The following is an 18528-nucleotide window of genomic DNA, read 5'->3' on the forward strand; positions in this document are numbered from 1 at the left end:
AGGCAGAGGTCAGGAGGGTGAAGGCAGAACTCCTCCTGTCGTGTGTGTCCGGAGAGAACCGTGACCTTCCTGCTGTGCTCTGTGGGCAATACCTTAAGGTAGAGGTGCAGCAGTGGGCCAGGCCCAGCGTGACTCCAGCTGTGCTCCACGCAGTTTATCTCAACCTGGACCAGGCTGCTGGCTCAGCACTGGGGCAGGGAGGCAGTGGGACCTGAGCTTAAGAAAGCAGGGCACAGTAGACACTGTTACATGCTTTTTTCCATATCCATTCCTCTCCTTCCCCTCACCCACGCTAGCAGAATCTTAATTTTGCTCAAGCCTGCAATCGTGCCCTGGCAAAAAACTTATCACACCTCAGATGTCCTGAAGTTGGGAGCCGCAGCACAACCAGTCTGACCCATGAGATGTAAGCAGAGGTCTCCCGGTGGATCTTTCTGAAGAGCTTTGAACAGGTGCCCCCCCTCCCCGGCCCCTGCTGAGCTGCAGCAGCTGTCTTGAGAATATGAGGCAGAAAGCCACGGGGTGAGGAAGATAAAAGCCATGTGTTAAGGACGGTGGAACAAAAATAAGCCTGTGTTCTTTATGACTTCCTAGGCCAGTTTCACCGTCATGGACTGCCTTGCATGGGACTTCTCAGTATATGAGAAACAGAACCCGCTCTTGGGTTAAGCCACTGTGGCTGTTTCTTTGTTTTGTTTTGAACAAAACATTTAACAGCTGAATGTGATCTTCACACACTAAGACCTTAGAAAGAAAGCTCCTGGATTGGACGAGAAGGTCAAGGCAAGAACAGGGTTCCCAGGAGAGGGGAGGGGAGAGGATTCCCCCCCCCCTTTTGGAGGACGCTCACTCTCTCCCCCACCCGTCTTCGGGGATTCCTTATTTCCCAAGGCATCAAGTGCATATTCCTCAGACTAAACTCCAGACTGTAAAATTTGGTCCCAAATCAACTTTCCAGGCCTGTTACCATCGACTGGAGCAAGGATGAGCCTGCTTCTTCTCCTGAGTATAGATTATCCGTCCCCACCCAGCGTTAACATTTGGGTGAGTTCTCCCTCCTTCTTTCTCCCTGTCCCAGGCTGACGTGCCCTGGTGGGCTGCTCTTTTGAGAAGTCTTCCCATCACCCTGGGCTTAGGGCACCTCTCCCTCTTTGCTGTCCTTCGTCACTGGGGTCTGTGTGCCCCAGAGCATCTTTATACTTCAGTGCGTGTGAGCCTCATCTCCCCAGCGAGGCGGTGAGATCCCCCCAAGGCAGGCTTTGGGGAACGTGGTGGTCCTGAAAGATCATGTGCTTCAGAGTCAGACCTGAGATCTAAGATGGTCTTGAGGTTGTCACTTCAGCTCTCTGAGCCTCGGTGTCCTCATCAGTGAAATGGGGCTAATGGATTTGTCTACCTCCAGGCCTCCATGCAGCATGTAGCCGAATGCCTGACATGTTGGAGCCAAGCCCTGGAAGGGCTTGTGTGTTGACTCGTTGCCTGCTCGGTAACCCTAGCTGTGCCGTTTTCCTATTTCTCCACTTCTGTCCCTCCCTTCCTTCTGATTTTCTGCTTTGCCTTTGAATAGGGAGGCCTCTACCAAGTTTGGGCAGTGACTAGGAGCTCTGGTCATTCTTGCCGAGGGCAGATCTGAGGCTACTGGCGCTAGTCGTAGGGAGGCGAGACAGAGGGGAGACTTCATACTCATTGCTAAGAGGGTGAGATGAGATGCTAGCTTAACTGAGTTTATTAAGTCTTTCTCTGAAGATTTGTAAGGAAAATGGGTTTATTTCAATTCAGGTTTACCTGGCTACAGGATGATGAAGTAAATGGCCTTATAGCACTTTTTTTTCTTTGGTCTTTCTGTCTTTTTAGGGCCGCACCCGTGGCACATGGAGGATTCCCAGGTTAGGGGTCCAATAGGAGCTGTAGCCGCTGGCCTATACCATAGCCACAGCAATGCTGGATCTGAGCTGCATCTGCAATCTACACCACAGCTCACAGCAACACTGGATCCTCAACCTACTGAGCGAGGCCAGGGATTGAACCTGAACCGCTGAGCCATGATGGAAACACCTCTTTTTCTTTTCTTTCTTTTTCTTTCTTTTTTTTTTTTTTTAAACTTTCACTTCTGTTTCCTCTAGCAAATTAAACATCTGGGCTTTAATCTTTTTGATGTCCTGATCTATTGTCTCAATCCTACCCCAGAAACCCAGATCAAATGAGATGATTTTGAGAAATGACCCATAGCAAACAAATTCTATCATTGAAAGCTTAATGAGAAATGACAGTTTTATTACTTCTGAGTAAATACCTGTCACATGTAGCTATAAATGGGGATGGGTGCATTGAACTGGAAAATGTGAAGTCACCGTGGCCCCAAATGGCATGATAATGGGTACTGACATGGGATCCCAGGGTGGTCTTCTCTTTTCCTGTGTTTGTACTCAGCATCACTCAGGGAGCCCAACAGGACAGAAGGGTTTTCTTTTGTTCTTTTGTTCCTCTTAAAGCAGAGCCTCAGGTCCAGGAAGCGGAGGGGTCAATACAGACTTGATTGATCGCATGGCTGTTTCCAGCCTCATTCGGTGTGTGGCGTTATCCCTAAAGCCTCCCTTGCTAGTCATCCTTCCTGGGAGGGGCGGGTGACAACCTGCTGGGGGAGGGGTGTGTGAGAGGAGGGGTCAGGAGCTGGTCTGGGGGGGTAGGGGGGAATTGAACCCCCTTCCCTTGTTGTACACTCTGGGCAGCCGCCTGTGGTCCCTCCAGTGAGCCCTCTACTGTCCAAAGTTCACTCCTTTTGGTTGTTGCTGCCTGTTTATCTGGAGGTCTGTGTATATCTCTATGGTAGACAACTGTTTATTTGTGTGTGTGTGTGTGTGTGTGTGTGTGTGTGTGTGTGTGTGTGTGTGATTTGAGGGTTGAGCTGTATGGCCTGTTTGGGTGTTTTTTTCTCCTTCTCCTCCTTTTTCATGAGGGCAGCATTGCTGCCTTGCTCTGGGCCCAATCAGACCATCAGTTCCTCCTTCCCAAAGTCCCAGGGAGTATGCCCAGATTTCGCCACCCTGGCTCCCCCAGGCGCTGCTTGGTGATCAGGGTATCCGACAGGCCTGCGCTGAGCTCCCTAGAGCTTCAGCATCTCTCTTCTTGAATTGCATGTTGCTGAGGGCAGGCTCCAACCCGCACGATGGACTGTGTGCAGTCCTACTCAGGCCCAGGGCCAAATGGACCCTTGCCAATGGCCTGGTGATGCCATCTTGACATGGCTGCAAAGCTGGAAAGAGCTTGCTGAGTCTTGGCACCTGTGTTAGTTTCCCATATTAGTGTTGCTGCTGTAATTAATGATTACAAATGCAGTGGCTTCAAACAACTCAAATTTATTCTCTTACAGTTCTGGAGGGCAGAAGTTTAAAATGGATTTGGCAGGGCTGCATTATTCTGGTGGCTCTAGAAAGAACCCGTTACCTTGCCTCTTCTAACTTGTGCAGGCCACCTGCTTTCCCTGACTCATAGCTCTGCATCCTTCCAGCCTCTGCTGCTTCTCTGCCTCTCACCCTCCTGCCTCCCTCTTATAAGGACCCTTGTCATTACATTGTGGTCATCTGGATGATCCAGGGTCGTCTCTTCATTTCGGGGCCCTTAATTTAATCTCAAAGTCTCTTTTACCACGGAAGGTAACATAGTCACAGGCTCTGGGGATTGAGACGTGGACATCTTTGGGGGGGGGCATACCCCCCAAGCCTACCACTGCTCCCCACGCCTCAGGGAAGATCTCTGAAAGTGAGTAGATGTGGGGGATCCCAAGTCAGCCTGGTCACAGTGTGATTTCTGGGATGCTGGAAAGGCTTTCTAAACCCCTTCTCCCTACAGATACCTCCCTAACCTGCTACCTTCTGAAATCCATCTCTCGAGAAGGAAAGCACCTTTGCCCGCCCTGAGAACTCAGGCTTACTACAACGCCTGGCCACGTTTCTTCACACGAAGGTGTAGATGGGTGGCAGCAAGCCTTTCCTGACAGCAGGTTCTGATGGGGGAGAGGGTGGTGCCCAGTGACGGAGAGAGCGAAGGCACCTGGAGGTATGACCATAAAGCTTTAATCAAACAGAGCAGAATGGCCGCGATGCAGAACAGGTAGTGCTTGGAGAAGAGGAAGAAGATCATCTCCTTGGTGACATAGATGATGTGTATAAAGATGAAGCAGTACAGGAACATGGCGAACTGGTTCTGGGGGAGCAGGAGGTCCTGGAGGCCTCCCGAGAACTGTGGGGGAGAGAAGAGAGCGGAGCTGGCAAAACCAGGGCTGGAGCACCTGGCAGACCGGGGCGTCCCTCCTGCTCTCGCCCCTTTCTGAACGTGACCTTGGGCAGCTTGTCTGCCTCACCTAAGGAGAGGGTAATGGTACCCACCTCCCAAGATGAGGAGGAAGCGTGAGACAAGAAGTGAACATTGCCAGGCAAGGTTGCTGGCACAGAGAGGGCACTCGGGAGCTCTGACTTCTTGAGGCTGGTCTCAGCCCTCCTGAGCCCACCTTCCTTCCTCTGTAGGCTCCACGCAGCCTCTGAGACCCCCATGCGGGCAGTCTCGCTTCTACTCTGAGATGCCCAGGTCTGGACGCTGGGTCTTGGGCGTGTTCTCTGGACAGTCATCCCTGACACTCAACCTTGTCTTCTGGATGGTGGCAGAAGGAGGGGGTGTCCCTTGGGCACAAATGACTGTGTCTAACCCTCCGAATCCTGGCACATGTCACACACGGTCAGGCAGTGGTCCTTCAGCCCAAGGTTTGGTCTCTCCTCCTGTGGACGGGTAGTCAAAAATGGGCGATGGGCACCCACCCCTCCACAAACCCTTGGGGTCTTGGGTGTGGGGGGAGGGAGCTTGAGCTGTCTGGCTGATTCTGCCTATGTGCTGCTCTTTTCCAGAATCTATACAATTAAGATCTAACAGACCCCCCATTTTAACTGTAGAAAGCATCAACATATAAGTAGGCTAAAAGCTGATATAACTATTTTGATCTGTAGTTAAGAAGGCATGACCCATGGTCCCTTCTTTATAATATCTTTTAAACTCATACCCCACTTTTTTTTTGGTAAGCAGATGGATGGCAGGAATTGTGATGCCCTAAACTAGCTAGAAACATATTCATAGAAGTATTTCTCTCTCTCTTTTTTTTTTGGAAACCATTTTATAGCTCTTTAACCACTGTTTTGCTAGGTTCTGTTTATTCTGCTCAAAATGTTATAAAAACATTCTGTAATTAAGGAAAAAAACCAGGAAAGTCCTTTTAAAAACAAGTTTGAGGTAAAGAACAGGTTGATCCTGTCAGCTTGTGGGAAAACCTCCTGCAGCAAAAGACATCTGTGCATATTTATTTGCAATATTCTCTCACTGGCAGATGATGGTGAGGCCAAGGGGACACAGAGATCTGGGTCTGAGGGCGGCTCTCTGTCCTGTACCTTCAGTGCTGTAGGAGGTATTTTTCAATATAATTTTTCTTGCCTCTACCCACCCACCCAGAAAGAGAGGTGGGGAACTTAAAAACCCAGTCACCTCTAACTAAATGCCCAGGAGGTAAAACACTTTTGTAAAGTATTGTTAAAGACTGGGGTTTGGGGCACAATTTTGAACCAACTACATAAAACGCAAGGGCAACAAAAAACCCAGCCGGGCAGAAAAGGGCTCCAATGATGCTACCTCTAAAATGAATAGCAAGGCAGGTAGAAGACCAGAAGAAGAAATCCAGGGTTCTGGTGGGACTAGAGGCTGGACAGAGCTGATGTTTCTCTGCAGACCCGGTATGGCTCTGGGTCCATGGACTTTCTGTCACTGTTTGTGGTCTGCATGCTAATGGCTGATATTTATGATTTTTTTTTTTTTTGGTCTTTTTGCCTTTTCTAGGGCCACTCCCGCGACATATGGAGGTTCCCAGGCTAGGGGTCTAATTGGAGCTGTAGCCACTGGCCTACACCATAGCCACAGCAATGCGGGATCTGAGCCATGCCTGCAACCTACACCACAGCTCACGGCAATGCCGGGTCCTTAACCCACTGAGTGAGGCCAGGGATGGAACCCTCAACCTCATGGTTCCTAGTCGGATTTGTTAACCACTGCGCCACGATGGGAACTCCAGATGTTTATGATTTTGATAACAAAACATGCACTTGTGAAAACTTCTAGACTTTTTGAAAACACTTTCAGTGGTCTATTCCTTGAACCAGAAGACAGAAAGCAGATAGGACTATGCACCAAGGATTTCTATCTCCTCCAGCGAGGAGAAACATTACCAAACTAAAAAGCAGGTATTGTGTGGGGGAAAAAAAAAAAAAAAAAAAAAAAAAAAAGGTAACTGTTAAGAAGCCAGCTTGTGTTCATTGAGAACAAATCATGCAGAACCAACCCAATTTTCCTAAAAAATGGACCAGACAATTGGGGAAATCGTGTAATATCTTAATTCTGGGAAACTGACAGCGTTGTCTCAGGACAGTTTTCTGAACAAAGTAGAGAAACGTGAGCTAGAGAAGATGTAACTCAAGGGTGCTGATTAATGGAACATTGCTAACCTTAGGGAGATTTAGTAGTATTTACTTTAGGTCATATCCTCCTCAACAATTATAGCGATGACTTGGATAAAGACAAGGCAGATTTCTCAGAACTGAGGATGACTCAGAGCTGGGAAGCGGAGCAAATACATTACATCCTGATAAAATTGAAAAGCGATGAACGTAAGCTGTTGCATTTGGGTCAAGAAGTAAGTTGCATGAGTACATAAAAATGGTAATAGCTCACATTTATTGAGTGCTTACCTCAACGTGCCAGGCTCGCTGCAGAGCGCCTCATGCATTCTTTCATTTAATGTTCACAATGACCCTATGAGGTAGCTATTACCTTATAGATGAGCAAACTGAGACTCAGAGAGGATCAGTAACTTGCCCAGCATCACACAATTTATATATGGTAGAGCCAGGATTTTAACCCAGGACTGTCTCATTTTAAAACCCAGACAGCACTGCTTTAAACAAGAACATTGTTTATTATTTAGTGCTTATGATGGCTCCGCCACAGTGCTAAGCACTTCACGTCCCGTTTAATCACAAGCAGGCTTTCTTATCCCCATTTAGATTAGGGGAGAGTGGTTCATTTCTTGCCAAAAGATGTCTAAGTTTTAGTTGACAGTAAGGCAGTGTGATCCAGCAGAGCAGAGGCAGCCCTAGTCAGGGACAGAGGGTCTATCAAAACCCACTGGCCAGCCTGCAGTGGGGGCTTCCGGGATGCTGCCCTGAAGCAGGTAAGATGGGTTCCCTGGGCAAGTCTGGGATGGGTCCCCCTCACCCCCCAGGGCCAGACACCTTTCACTTCCGGGGGCGGGACCTGTCACCTACCAGGCGGGGCGTGGCCTGCTGGTGCAGCTGCTCCATCACTTCCTCGTGCTGCCGCTGGCGCTCGTTCTCCTCATGCAGGTACTTGAGCCGCGTGAGCTCGAATTCCATGCGCACCTTCTCCAGCTCCATCTCGCCGCTGCGCTGGGGCCCTGGAGTCCCCGGGGCCGGCGTGGCTGGGGCCGGGGGCAGCTCTGAGAGTTCGGGTCCGTCGCCCGCCTGGCCCTTGGTGGGGGCCGGGCCGGCCTTGGAGGACGGTGACTTAGGTGGCCCTGGGCAGTCTCCGTCCTCACAAGATTCCATCTCCTCCAGGTAGTCGTAGGAGGAGTCTGGCTTTGGGGACTCTGCCTCCTGGGGCAGGGAAGGAGGTGGGAGTCCAGAAGTCAGTACAAGGCTGTGGCTCGCTGCTCTCCCCTCACCCCCGCAACTCCTCGCAGCCCCAGGCACAGTGCCTTCGGGTGCTTGAAGGAATGTTATGGACTGTAAGCATCTAGCCTGAGTTCTTACTAGAAGTGGACCTCACGTTATCAGGACCTGAGTCTTCAGAAGGAGAGGGCAAACTAACACAGAGGGATGGCACCCTGAAGTTGCAAGTGGGGGCCTTGGGGAGGTGAGTAGAAGTCTGTGTTCCTGGTGATCTTCAAATCGCCCCTGGAGGTAACCTGTCCACCCCTCCCTCTACTTTGGGACCACTTAGACACCCAGTCCTCTGGGGGCTGCAGAGGGAGGAAGAAACTTAGGGTCTTCGCTGAGATAACCTAAGTTATGGGGACCAACCATAGGGCTAAGGAGGGGCCTGGTCCCATCTGCAGGAGGAGGGAAGAGCCTCCCAGGAGAGGTGTGTGGGGGGAGACCAAAGCCAACTTAAGTGACTTCGCAGTTTAATGAAGGGTCACAGCTGAGTGCCAGTGTAGGATGGGGTGCACCTGACTGCTCTTCTTAGCAGCTCTCTGGAATCTCCCAACACTCAGCCCCTGTGTCATGGCGTCCCGGGCTCTTCCTCCCCCTGCTGGGACAGGCTGGGACAGGCTGGGACAGTGAGATGAGGCCTCCTCCTTACCAAAGAAGCCCTTGCCTTCCCTTCAGACATGGGGTCATCAGGCACCATCTTGGGAAAGGTTGGGCAGCTTTCTCCGGCCCCCCCGCCTTCCATCATCTCCCTGTCCTCTGTTGCCATCCAGAAAACCACAGTGCTGCCGGTTGTGGCCAAAGGACGACTTTTGAGGCTCTACCATTTGGCCTCGCCAGATTCCACAGCCCAGCCGCCATCACAATCCTCTGTCCTCATAATAACCCACATTCTACCAGTTGCTAGGGCCCCTTTGGCAGAGAGTGACACCCTTTTAGGTGCTGTCATTGAAAACAGGATGGGCCTTTGCCAGCCCTAGGGGCTTCTCTGAAAACTGGAATTCCACCCCTTGAGGTCTAGAATTCCATGATTTGAAATCCATTCCTCTGAGTCCCTTTTTAAAACTCAGACTGTATTGATTTTTTTTATGATTTTTATTTTTTCCATTAGAGTTGATTTACAATGTTCTGTCAATTTTCCACTGCACAGCCAGGGGACCCAGTCACACATACATGTATACATTCTTTTGTCTCCCATTATCATGCTCCATCACAAGTGACCAGACATAGTTCCCAGTGCTATACAGCAGGATCCCATTGCTTATCCATTCCAAAGGCAATAGTTTGCATCTATTAACCCTAAATTCCCGGTCCTTCCCACTTCCTTCTCCTCCACCTTCTGTTCTCCATGTCCATGAATTTCTTTTCTGTGGAAAAGTTTCATTTGTGCCGTATATTAGAGTCCAGGTATGTGTGATATCATATGGTATTTGTCTTTCTCTTTCTGACTTCACTTAGGATGAGAGTCTAATTCCATGTTGCTGCAAATGGCATTATTTTGTTCTTTTTTATGGTGGAGTGAACCCAGACTGTATTGAGATGAGTCACAATTAGCTCCGCAAACCCCTGTTCAGCTCACAGGCTAAATTATGTCTCCCACCCCCCAAATCCATATGTTGAAGTCTTAACCCCCAGTACCTTGGATTCTGCCTTTATTTAGAGATAGGGTCTTCCTAGAAGGGATTACGTTAAATGAGGTCATTAGGGTGGGTCCTAATCCAATATGGCGGCTGTCCTTATAGGAGGGAATTTGCTACAGGCATGCACAGAAGGAGATGATATGAAGATGAGGGAGAAGATGGCCATCTAAAGACGAAGGAGAGAGGCCTTGTGTTAGTCAGGGTTCTCCAGAGAACCAGTAGGAGCTGGACCTTATCATAAGTTCGAACAGAACTTAGAAGGAGTTGGCTCATGTGATTATGGAGGCTGAGAAGTGACATGAGCTTCTGTCTGCAAGTGGGAGACCCAGGATAACTGAAGGTATCAATTCCAATCAGAGTCTGAAGGCCTAATCACCAGGAGTGCTGCTGGGGTACGTCCCAGCCCACGGCTGGGAGAAGACCAGTACCTCAGCTCAGACAGTGAGGCAGAGAGAATCAATTCACCTGCCTCCACCTTTCGTTCCATTCAGGCCTTCAAAGGATAAAATAAGATGCCTGTCCATGCTACCATAGGGCCATCAGCTTTCCTCAGTCCACCAGTTCAAATGCTAGTCTCTTCCAGAATCATTCTCACAGACATACTCAGAAATGATGTTTAACCATATATATATATATATATATATATATATATATATATATATGGGCATCCCAGGGCCTAGTCAAGTTGACTCATAAAATTAACCATCATAGGCCTGGAACAGATCCTTCCCTCACAGCCTTCAGAAGGAACCAACCTGGCTGACACCTTGATCTCAGACATGTAGCCTCCAGAACTGTGAGACAATAAACTTCTGTTGTTTAAGCCACCCCATGTGTGGTCCTTTGTTATGTTGTGGGTCCTAGCAAACTAATACAAACTCAATTATTCATAGGATGGATTGAGTGGGACCAGTAAAGAGATTGGGGGCTGGGCAGTATACTTTGTTGTCTTCAGTTTTGTGGAAATGACAAAAAACCCTCCCCAAAACCCCACAAAAACCATGTTTGGTAGTTGGAGGCAGGGTTACATATGGAAAGAGAAAAGGCTACATTTGAATTCTAGCTTTGCTACTCTCCAGCTGTGTGTCCAGGGAGAAGTTACCTTACCTGCTGCTGCTCAGGGTACTCGTTTGTAAATGAGAATAAGGATGGACTACCCCCTGCGCTGCAGTACTGATGTAAAACTCAGACAGTGTGTTTGCCCAGGACCTGCCTATCCAGGGGCGAAGTAGATGGTAACCACTGTCATCCTTGTTACAAGGGGATTTGTCACTGGAGCGAAGAAAAGGCTCAAGATCTGCCTCCTTGCAAATCTCTAACTGGACCATGGCTTTCCTCTCCCAGAATTATGATGGTGACCACAGGGACTGTCTCCCAGCTATTGTGTAAGATGTTGATCCCACCTCAAGCACGCCTCAAGCACCAGAAGTAGGATTGCTGGGCAAATATATCTAGACATCTGTATCTATATGTCTATATCTATATCTATAAAGGGTGCTCAGTTAAGTTTGAATTTTAGATAAATAATTTTTAGTATAAATACATTGTAAAAATTGCATGGGACACACATACTAAAAAATTCATTATTTATCTGAAATTGAAGTTTCACTGGGGATTCAGTGTTTTTTATTTGCTAAATCTGATGATCTTAGCTAGGAGAGACCTGCCCCCCCAACCGATTACATATGACCAAATAATGAGCTGCTATTAAAAATCACCAAGCACTAAGATGCATAATAAGTGGTATGAATAGTCATATCAGCTGTATGTCAGATGACCATAAAATCTTAGTGGCAAATAACAATAAATGTTTATTTCGCTCAGACATCTAAGAGTTGACTGATCTAGATGGGCTCATCTCCAGGGCTTGGCCAAGGCAGCTTCATTTCACGCGTCCCTGTTCTTCTTCTTGGGAACAGGAGCCCAGCCTGGGCGGGCTCTATTCATGGCAATGAAAGAAGCACAAGAGGCCTTGGAACTGGCACACTACTGTTTCCATCTTAGGCTGCTGGCTTCGACTTTGGTTAATAGCATAAGGTGGTCACATGGCCAAACTCAAAACCAAAGGATGGGGACATGTACTCCGTTCCTTTAGTGGGGGGGACTGCAAAGACATAGGGTAAAAAGTGTGGATGTGGGGCAGTGTGAAGAGTTGGGGCCATAACACAATCTCCTATTGTAATTAAGAAGGTTGGTGCTGCTGTGGTTGGAACAACTGGGGATGGTTTGATAGAAGAGGTGACATGAAGGGCCAGTGGGATGTGGGCAAGAAGGAAGGATCCACATGAGTAAAGTCTCGACTGATACCTATTACCCATTTGTCTCTCCATTTCTGCTCTCTGCCCTTCTCCACCCCTGCCCTCTGCCTGGAAGGGTGACCTCCGTGAAACTGCATTAATTTGTTAAGCAAAGCAGTACATTCCGAAGCAAAATGGAATCTAGGACTCTGGTTCCCCTGTCCCCAGGTAAGATCTGCACACACCTGCCCTTTGGGGGACTCTGCAGGAAGCTAAGGAGATAGCTGTCATGAGCCTTGGGTTGGTTTGGCATTCCTAGCAACACTAAAAGTGTCTCCCCTCCTCCACTGAGCCCAGGGAAGGGAGGTTAGAGTAAAAAGCCACTTGAGGGAGCAGGGGAGACAGGATCACATGTGCCCCCTTCTCCAAGGAACTCAGCCGGGGACTGTGCTGCATTCAACAGCCAGAGCTGGGACCACTTCACATGCTTTGTCATTGTTATTTGGCTGGCTCTGATGTTTCTGCTTCTCTCTGCCCTCTCACTTTAACCAACATCCGTTCTCACTTTTCCCTCCCTTGTAGCTTTAATGTATGCATGGTTTCTGCTTCCTCCCAATTTCAGTTTATTCATAGCCTGAACTTCTAATAACCCTTCATAGCCCTGACTGCTTAGCCTCTCTCTTTGTGTTCACTGTTGTGTGTGTCCTAGCTACCTTAGCCATCATGATTTCCTAGTTGACTTTTTCAAAGGCAGGAATGAGAGTGGCCTGCTTTGTCTCTATTTGGGTAGCACTTTTCCTGCTAGCCACTGGGCAGCCCGTGGATTCGGAAGGTGCCCTGCTGGGCTCAGTGGGGGGACAGGGAGGCAGGGACCTATTGCATAGCCTACAGCAGCCTTGGGTTGTTCCTAAGCAGGAGCTGTGGGTAGGGGTCCGTTTCCCTTATGATTATGGTTGTGTTTGGTCCCATCTGTGGCCTGTGGAAATTCCCGGGCCAGGGATTGAATCCGAGCTGCAGCTGCAACCTACACCACAGCTGGGGCAACACCAGATCCTTAACCTGCTGTGCCACAGCAGGAACTCCTGGGTTTCCCTTAGAAGGGGCTCTGGGGGCAGCAGGCACCATGCTGAAGGTTGATGGGCATGTTCATGGAGCGACACATCAATCGTAGGTTTGGCACGTAACCAGATGAGAGACTTGTGTATTAGCACAGCACAACTTTCGTGTCCATTATCTCATCAGATTCTCAGAATGCCCTATGAGGCAATTGAAGGCAGGTGTAATTATTGCTTCCTGACAAGCAAGGAACCTGAGTCACACAGAGAGATGAAGTGAATGGCTTCTGAGTGCAAAGGACATTAGTGGTTGAGCTCGGACTGGAAAGCAGGCAGGCTCTCTGTCTCCTTCCCCGATGACTTTATACTAGACCATAAGGATGGTCTTTGGGGCTCCACCTCTATGAGGTCAGATGATTTTCTGTCTCAAAAAAGGCAAGAAATATGTATGTAGATGTTTATTGTGACATTGTTTATAGTAGCAAAAGACTGCAAAAAAAGTTGAATTTCCACCAGAAGGGATCTGGTTAGTGATGTATCCACATCAAGACTACCACACAGATTTTGAGAAGACTAAGACTAAAGAAAAAAGAAACCAAATAAGGTAGATGCATTAGCACAAATATGGCATGCTCTTCAGGATATATTATTCAATGCAAAAAGCAAAAGCAGTGCTCACATATGTATTAAGTTGTGAAAACAGGAGTTCCCTGGTGGCTTAGTGGGTCAAAGATCTGGTGCTGTCACTGCAGCATCTTGGGTCGCTGCTGTGGCACAGGTTTGATCCCTGGCCCAGGAACTTTTGTATGCTGTGGGCACAGCCAAAAAATATAAAAATATATGGTATAGTGGTATCTGTCTGGAAAGACACATAAAAAACTTGCTCGTGATGGCTCTCTCTGAGGTGGGAGAGTGGAAGGGTTAGGGTAGGCAGGAGACATTCTTAACTGTGTGTAACATTTTGTACTCTTTGACTTTAAAAAAAAATGTGCATAGGAATTCCCATCGTGGCTCAGCAGTTAATGAGCCTGACTAGTAACCACGAGGACGCGGGTTCGATCCCTGGCCCTGCTCAGTCGGTCAAGGATCTGGCGTTGCTGTGAGCTGTGGTGTAGGTTGCAGAGGCAGCTCAGATGCCATGGTGCTGTGGCTGTGGTGTAGGCCAGTAGCTGCAGCTCCAAACCAACCCCTAGCCTGGGAATTTCCATATGCCACGGGCGTGGCCCCTAAAAAAAAAATAAATCTTATAAAAATTAAAAAAATTAAAAAATGTGCATATGTTACATTTTCAATTAAATTTTTAAAAAGGCGTCTGGAAGAGAGAGTTTCGCTCAAGATAGATGAAGGGAGTTTAGGCTGTATAATTTGTTCTAACTGAGGACAGGAAGACGTCTTTAAGCCTCTGGGTCATTTCCTCTACGCACCCTCTCCAGTCTGGGGTTGTCATTACTTCAACTAGGGACATATATCTTTTTTTGTTTGTTTTGTTTTGTCTTTTGTCTTCTTAGGGCCGCACTCTTGGCATATGGAGGTTCCCAGGCTAGGGGTCAAATTGGAGCTATAGCTGCCGGCCTACGCCACAGCCACAGCAATTCGCCAGATCCGAGCTGCGTCTGCAACCTACACCACAGCTCACGGCAACGTCGGATCCTTAACCCACTGAGCAAGGCCAGGGATCGAACCCCCAGCCTCATGGTTCCTAGTCATTCCTAGTCGGGTTCGTTTCTGCTGTGCCATGACGGGAACTCCTGGGACAGATGTCTTAATGCTGTAATGTCTTCTTCCTTCCTGGCTGCCTCAGCTACAGCCTGCTGTGACTTTGAGACACTTCAGCTCAGGTGTGCTGGAGCATTGAGAGGATTAAAATAGTAACATCAACCATTGCACAATTACTGGGCACAGACCATGTCCCAGATATTGGGGATTTTTCCATGGATTATTTTATGTAGTTTTTCAGAGCAATCATGTGAGTTAGGTACTGCTATTATCCCTATCTTCCTAGAAGTGCAAGTGAGTTTCAGAAAGGGTAAGTCACCTGCCTATAGTGACACAGTTAGGATCAGGTAAAGCCAGGACTTAAACACCCAAGTCCCTGTATTAAAGCCCTTCCTGTTGGAAATACTGAAAGTGGTTTTTTGGGGGGGCTTCAAGGAGCTAGAACTCAAAGCCTCTGGCCAAGACAAGAATTACCCCACCTATCTCATTGTAATGCTCCCTCCCCCACCTCGAGCAAGCTGGCCTCTCCTTCCTGCCCTCTCCTAAGAAAGGTATGTGGTCCACTCCTCACCTTGCCCCTCCAGGGCCCTCATATACCCCCAACCCACCAGCAAGTGTATCCTAAGACCCCTCTTACCCCATCCAATCAGCAGGTCAGCAGATGTATCCTAAGACCTCTCCTCTTACCCTGGGCTGTAAAAACAGACACCACCATGCACCCTGCCCGGGGTGGAGGGGGTCGGATGGGCTCTCTCGCATCACCAGGAAGTTGGCCCACTGTGCTAGCAGTGTTTCTTATCTCAATAAACTCTTCTTCTTCATCACCTCGCTAGGCTGGAAAATTCTTCTTTCTGACCCGCCTGCACAGACCACAACAGTTTCTGTTTTCCTGACTGAACCCTGGCTCGTAGAGTGGATGTTCAAGAGGAAGCAGTGACCTACGTGCTCAGGGATTTTGGGGGGAAATCCGACTGAGGAGGGCTGCTTGAGCACAGCCCTTCCTGGGCATATGTAGGGACGTGTGTGAAGGCGTGTGGATGTCCAGGTCACTCAGGAGCTGTCCTCTTGCTCCTTTACCGCCCCTGCCCAACCAGTCCCTGCTTTGCCTGTGCCCTTCTCACGTGACTACCCAGCCCTCTTAATCATGAAACTTAATCAGTAACTGCCAGTGTGCTTGCCCCCTGCCCCAGCTAGTGATTGTTCTAATCTAGCTCCACCTTCTAGTTCATTAAAGGAAACATCTGCCCTCATGTTGGTTGGTAACCGAAGAGGTTGAGAGGGATGTGCCCCAGCTGCTTGTTTCCCTGGTAATGGATGAGCCAACCTGACATCAATTCCCTCTATAAATGGTAATCCCCTCCTTTGGGTCCCCTTCCCCTGTAAATAAACCAAGAAACCATTAAACTGTTGCTCTTTCCAGGCTCCCTCTTTGGTCTCCAGGCTGGGCAACAAGAAGGCTTGCAGGCCGTGGGGTGCAGCCCAACAGCATGTGTATGAGTGTTGAATTAGTTGGGGTCTCATCAGGAGACAGAAACCATACAGTAATTCCAACAAGGAAGGTAGAACCATTAACTAGTGACAGAGGATTGGCTCCTTAGGGGTAAAGAGAACTCTAAATAAAAATGGAATGAATTTGGGAGAGGTGCCCCCTAGAGGCTGCAATTCAGGTCTCATTAGAGAGGGTGGCGATGGAGCCACTGAATGTGTAAAAGTTCGCTGAGGTCAAGGTCAAGCAGATCTAGACTGGCAAGCAGGACGCTGTCCACTGGGGTGCCAACAAAACTCACCCAGAAGCTGCCTAGAAGATGGTGTTAAACTTTCCAGGAAGTCACTGGAGAACCTCAGCTGGGGAACTTGTTGGGACGAACAAAACCTGAAGCCCCTGAAACTCTCTGGAGGTGAGTACCACCTTGTGTGCCAGCCCAGCTTTGTGGGAGTAAGAAAAAATGAAAAAGCAGCCTCTTCTTCCTCTGATGGCTCTCCAGCGCCCTCTACTGACAAAACTTAATATCATGGGCTGGCAGGGGAAATGCTTATGAGGTTTTGCTTCAGTATCAGGAGCTGGGTAATTAAGGGTGGATTTACAGCTGAGAGGAAATAAATTGATAACTGACACCACATTCATGTACTAGGACTTCAGTTTCCTTTCAACATGCCTGCATTAATGCCCTGGGGGAAGCTCCTGACTTTTTAAGAAATTTGCCCCAAACAATTTTTCACAAGCCTCTTCCAGGTTCATGACCCTGTGCTAGGTACCGAGGAGGAGAGCATCAAGGATCATCATATGTAGTTAGTTCTTACCTGTGCAGCACATGTAATCTATCGGGAGAGAGAGAATGCTTCTTGATGTTCCCTAGCTCTCCTGCCTTACTAACATTTTTTGCTGGCAGTTTTCTCAGGCTACAAAACGCTCTCTTCTTCTTTTTTTAAATTGTCTTTTTCTCCTTTTAGGGCCACACCTGTGGCATGTGGAGGTTCCCAGGCTAGGGGTTTAATCGGAACTGTAGCTGCCAGCCTACGCCAGGGCCACAGCAATGCCAGATTCGAACCACGTCTGCGACCTGCACCACAGCTCACGGCAGTGCCGGATCCTTAACCCACTGAGCAAGGTCAGGGATCGAACCTGCAACCTCATGGTTCCTAGTCAGATTTGTTTCTGCTTCGCCACCACGGGAACTCCAGAATCCTCTCTTCTTTAGCCCCATCCATGAAAGTCCCTCCAGCCTTTAGGGCCCAACCCAGCTACCACCCCCTGTGAAACTGTGCTTTGTGTCTCTCTGGCTGCTTTGTGTTCAATGATCTGGTGCGTGTTTCGTCCTCCCCCTAGTGGAGGATGAGGGCAGGGCAACTGCCTGCTCACAGCAGGTGCCAGTAAAGGGTCTGTGCAGCCGATGGCCCTGGTCAGGCTGTGGCTCCCTTCCTGCTTGCGAATGTGACACAGGCAGGCAGAGCAGACGGTCAAGGAGCTACACCTTCTCCTTTATGTCCTTATACCTTCCAAACAGAACCAGAGGCCTCACTTCTGCCCGCTTTCTTTCTTTGATCCCTCTACTCCGATGAGGGGGAACTAGCAGCAGAGGGAGTCCCACAAAGTTGAGTGTAAATTAAGTTTTGTGAGTTTAACCCTATTTTAAATGTTTGGGAAGTAGGGTGATGGGTGTGGGAACTTTGCTACTTAAAGGAATTTTGTGCCTCCTTTCACAAAGCTGCTTTCCCCCGGTCTAGAATGTCTGTAAATCCAATGGCCATTTAGATACCAGGCTTGTTAAAGCAGAGCCTCCTGTGGTGAAGCCCGAATGCAGGTACTCTTATGCTCTAACCAGTGGGAGCACCTCATGGCAGGAATACTCCAATGAAGAGCCGGCATAAGTCGAAATTCCAGATTTTCATTATTCAGAGCTGGAAGGGGGCATGAGGCCCCTCCAGCCTGGGCCCCAGGGTCTCTCAACTTTTTTTTTTTCTTGTCTTTTTGCCATTTCTTGGGCCGCTCCCGTGGCATATGGAGGTTCCCAGGCTAGGAGTCCAATCAGAGCTGTAGCTGCCAGCCCACACCAGAGCCACAGAAAAGCGGGATCTGAGCTGAATCTGCGACCTATACCACAGCCTGCAGCAACCCCGGATCCTTAACTCACTGAGCAAGGCCAGGGATCGAACCCACAACCTCATGGTTCCTAGTCGGATTGGTTAACCATTGAGCCACAATGGGAACTCCAGGAGCAACTTTTGATTAACTCCTTTGGGGTCAGAGGAAGGGTGCAGCAGGGTGCAGTGAAAAATGTTCTGCTCCCAGGATTGGGGTCCTGGGGTCCCAGGCCAAGCTCTGCCATTAGCTTAGCCAAGACCTTGTCAAGTCATTGGAACCCCCTAGGGGTGCAGCTTCTGCATGTAAAAACTAGGGCCATGCAGCCTGCCCTGATCATACAAGCCTGGTATCCTTGTTCCCACCTTACACCTGGTGGGTATGGAGCCTGGTGGTGCATCTGCTGTTAGACACGCCCCGGAGCTGGCCTTCCAAGATAATGGAAGTTTTCTCCTGTGACAATGCTGAAGTCGCCCTCAAAAAAGCCTCCTTGAATGTTTCATCGGACACTTTTTTTTTTCCCATTTCATGCAAGTTAAC

General features: G+C 48.9%; 2 protein-coding genes across 4 annotated transcripts in view; one reads left to right on the forward strand and one right to left on the reverse strand.

The window, feature by feature from the left end:
- The window catches only part of ATP6V1E2 (ATPase H+ transporting V1 subunit E2), a 61908-nt gene extending 45602 nt beyond the window's left edge, over positions 1-16306 (forward strand). Inside the window, exons 3-4 of one of the 3 annotated variants that reach the window (XR_002342727.2) lie at positions 11774-11865; positions 16233-16306. The gene's annotated coding sequence lies outside the window, so the exon portion shown is untranslated. Of the gene's footprint in view, positions 1-3849; positions 6319-11773; positions 11866-15241; positions 15818-16232 lie in introns of those variants that run through there. The other 2 variants (XR_002342726.2, XR_002342731.2) reach the window with 2 other exon arrangements.
- Positions 3345-8612, reverse strand: TMEM247 (transmembrane protein 247). Its single transcript, XM_003125170.7, has 3 exons — positions 8413-8612; positions 7356-7703; positions 3345-4239 (listed from the first exon to the last, which is right to left on the reverse strand). The coding sequence occupies exons 1-3, from the start codon at positions 8527-8529 to the stop codon at positions 3931-3933; spliced, it is 774 nt and encodes a 257-aa protein (XP_003125218.3). The 5' UTR covers positions 8530-8612; the 3' UTR covers positions 3345-3930.
- Positions 16307-18528: the final 2222 nt, after the last annotated feature.

The sequence above is a fragment of the Sus scrofa genome, chromosome 3 (genome assembly GCF_054392235.1).
Source record: "Sus scrofa isolate SSC_HxYL_T2T_F1_AM1 chromosome 3, Sscrofa_HxYL_maternal_Yorkshire_Landrace_v2.0, whole genome shotgun sequence".
NCBI classification, from domain to species: Eukaryota; Metazoa; Chordata; class Mammalia; order Artiodactyla; family Suidae; genus Sus; species Sus scrofa.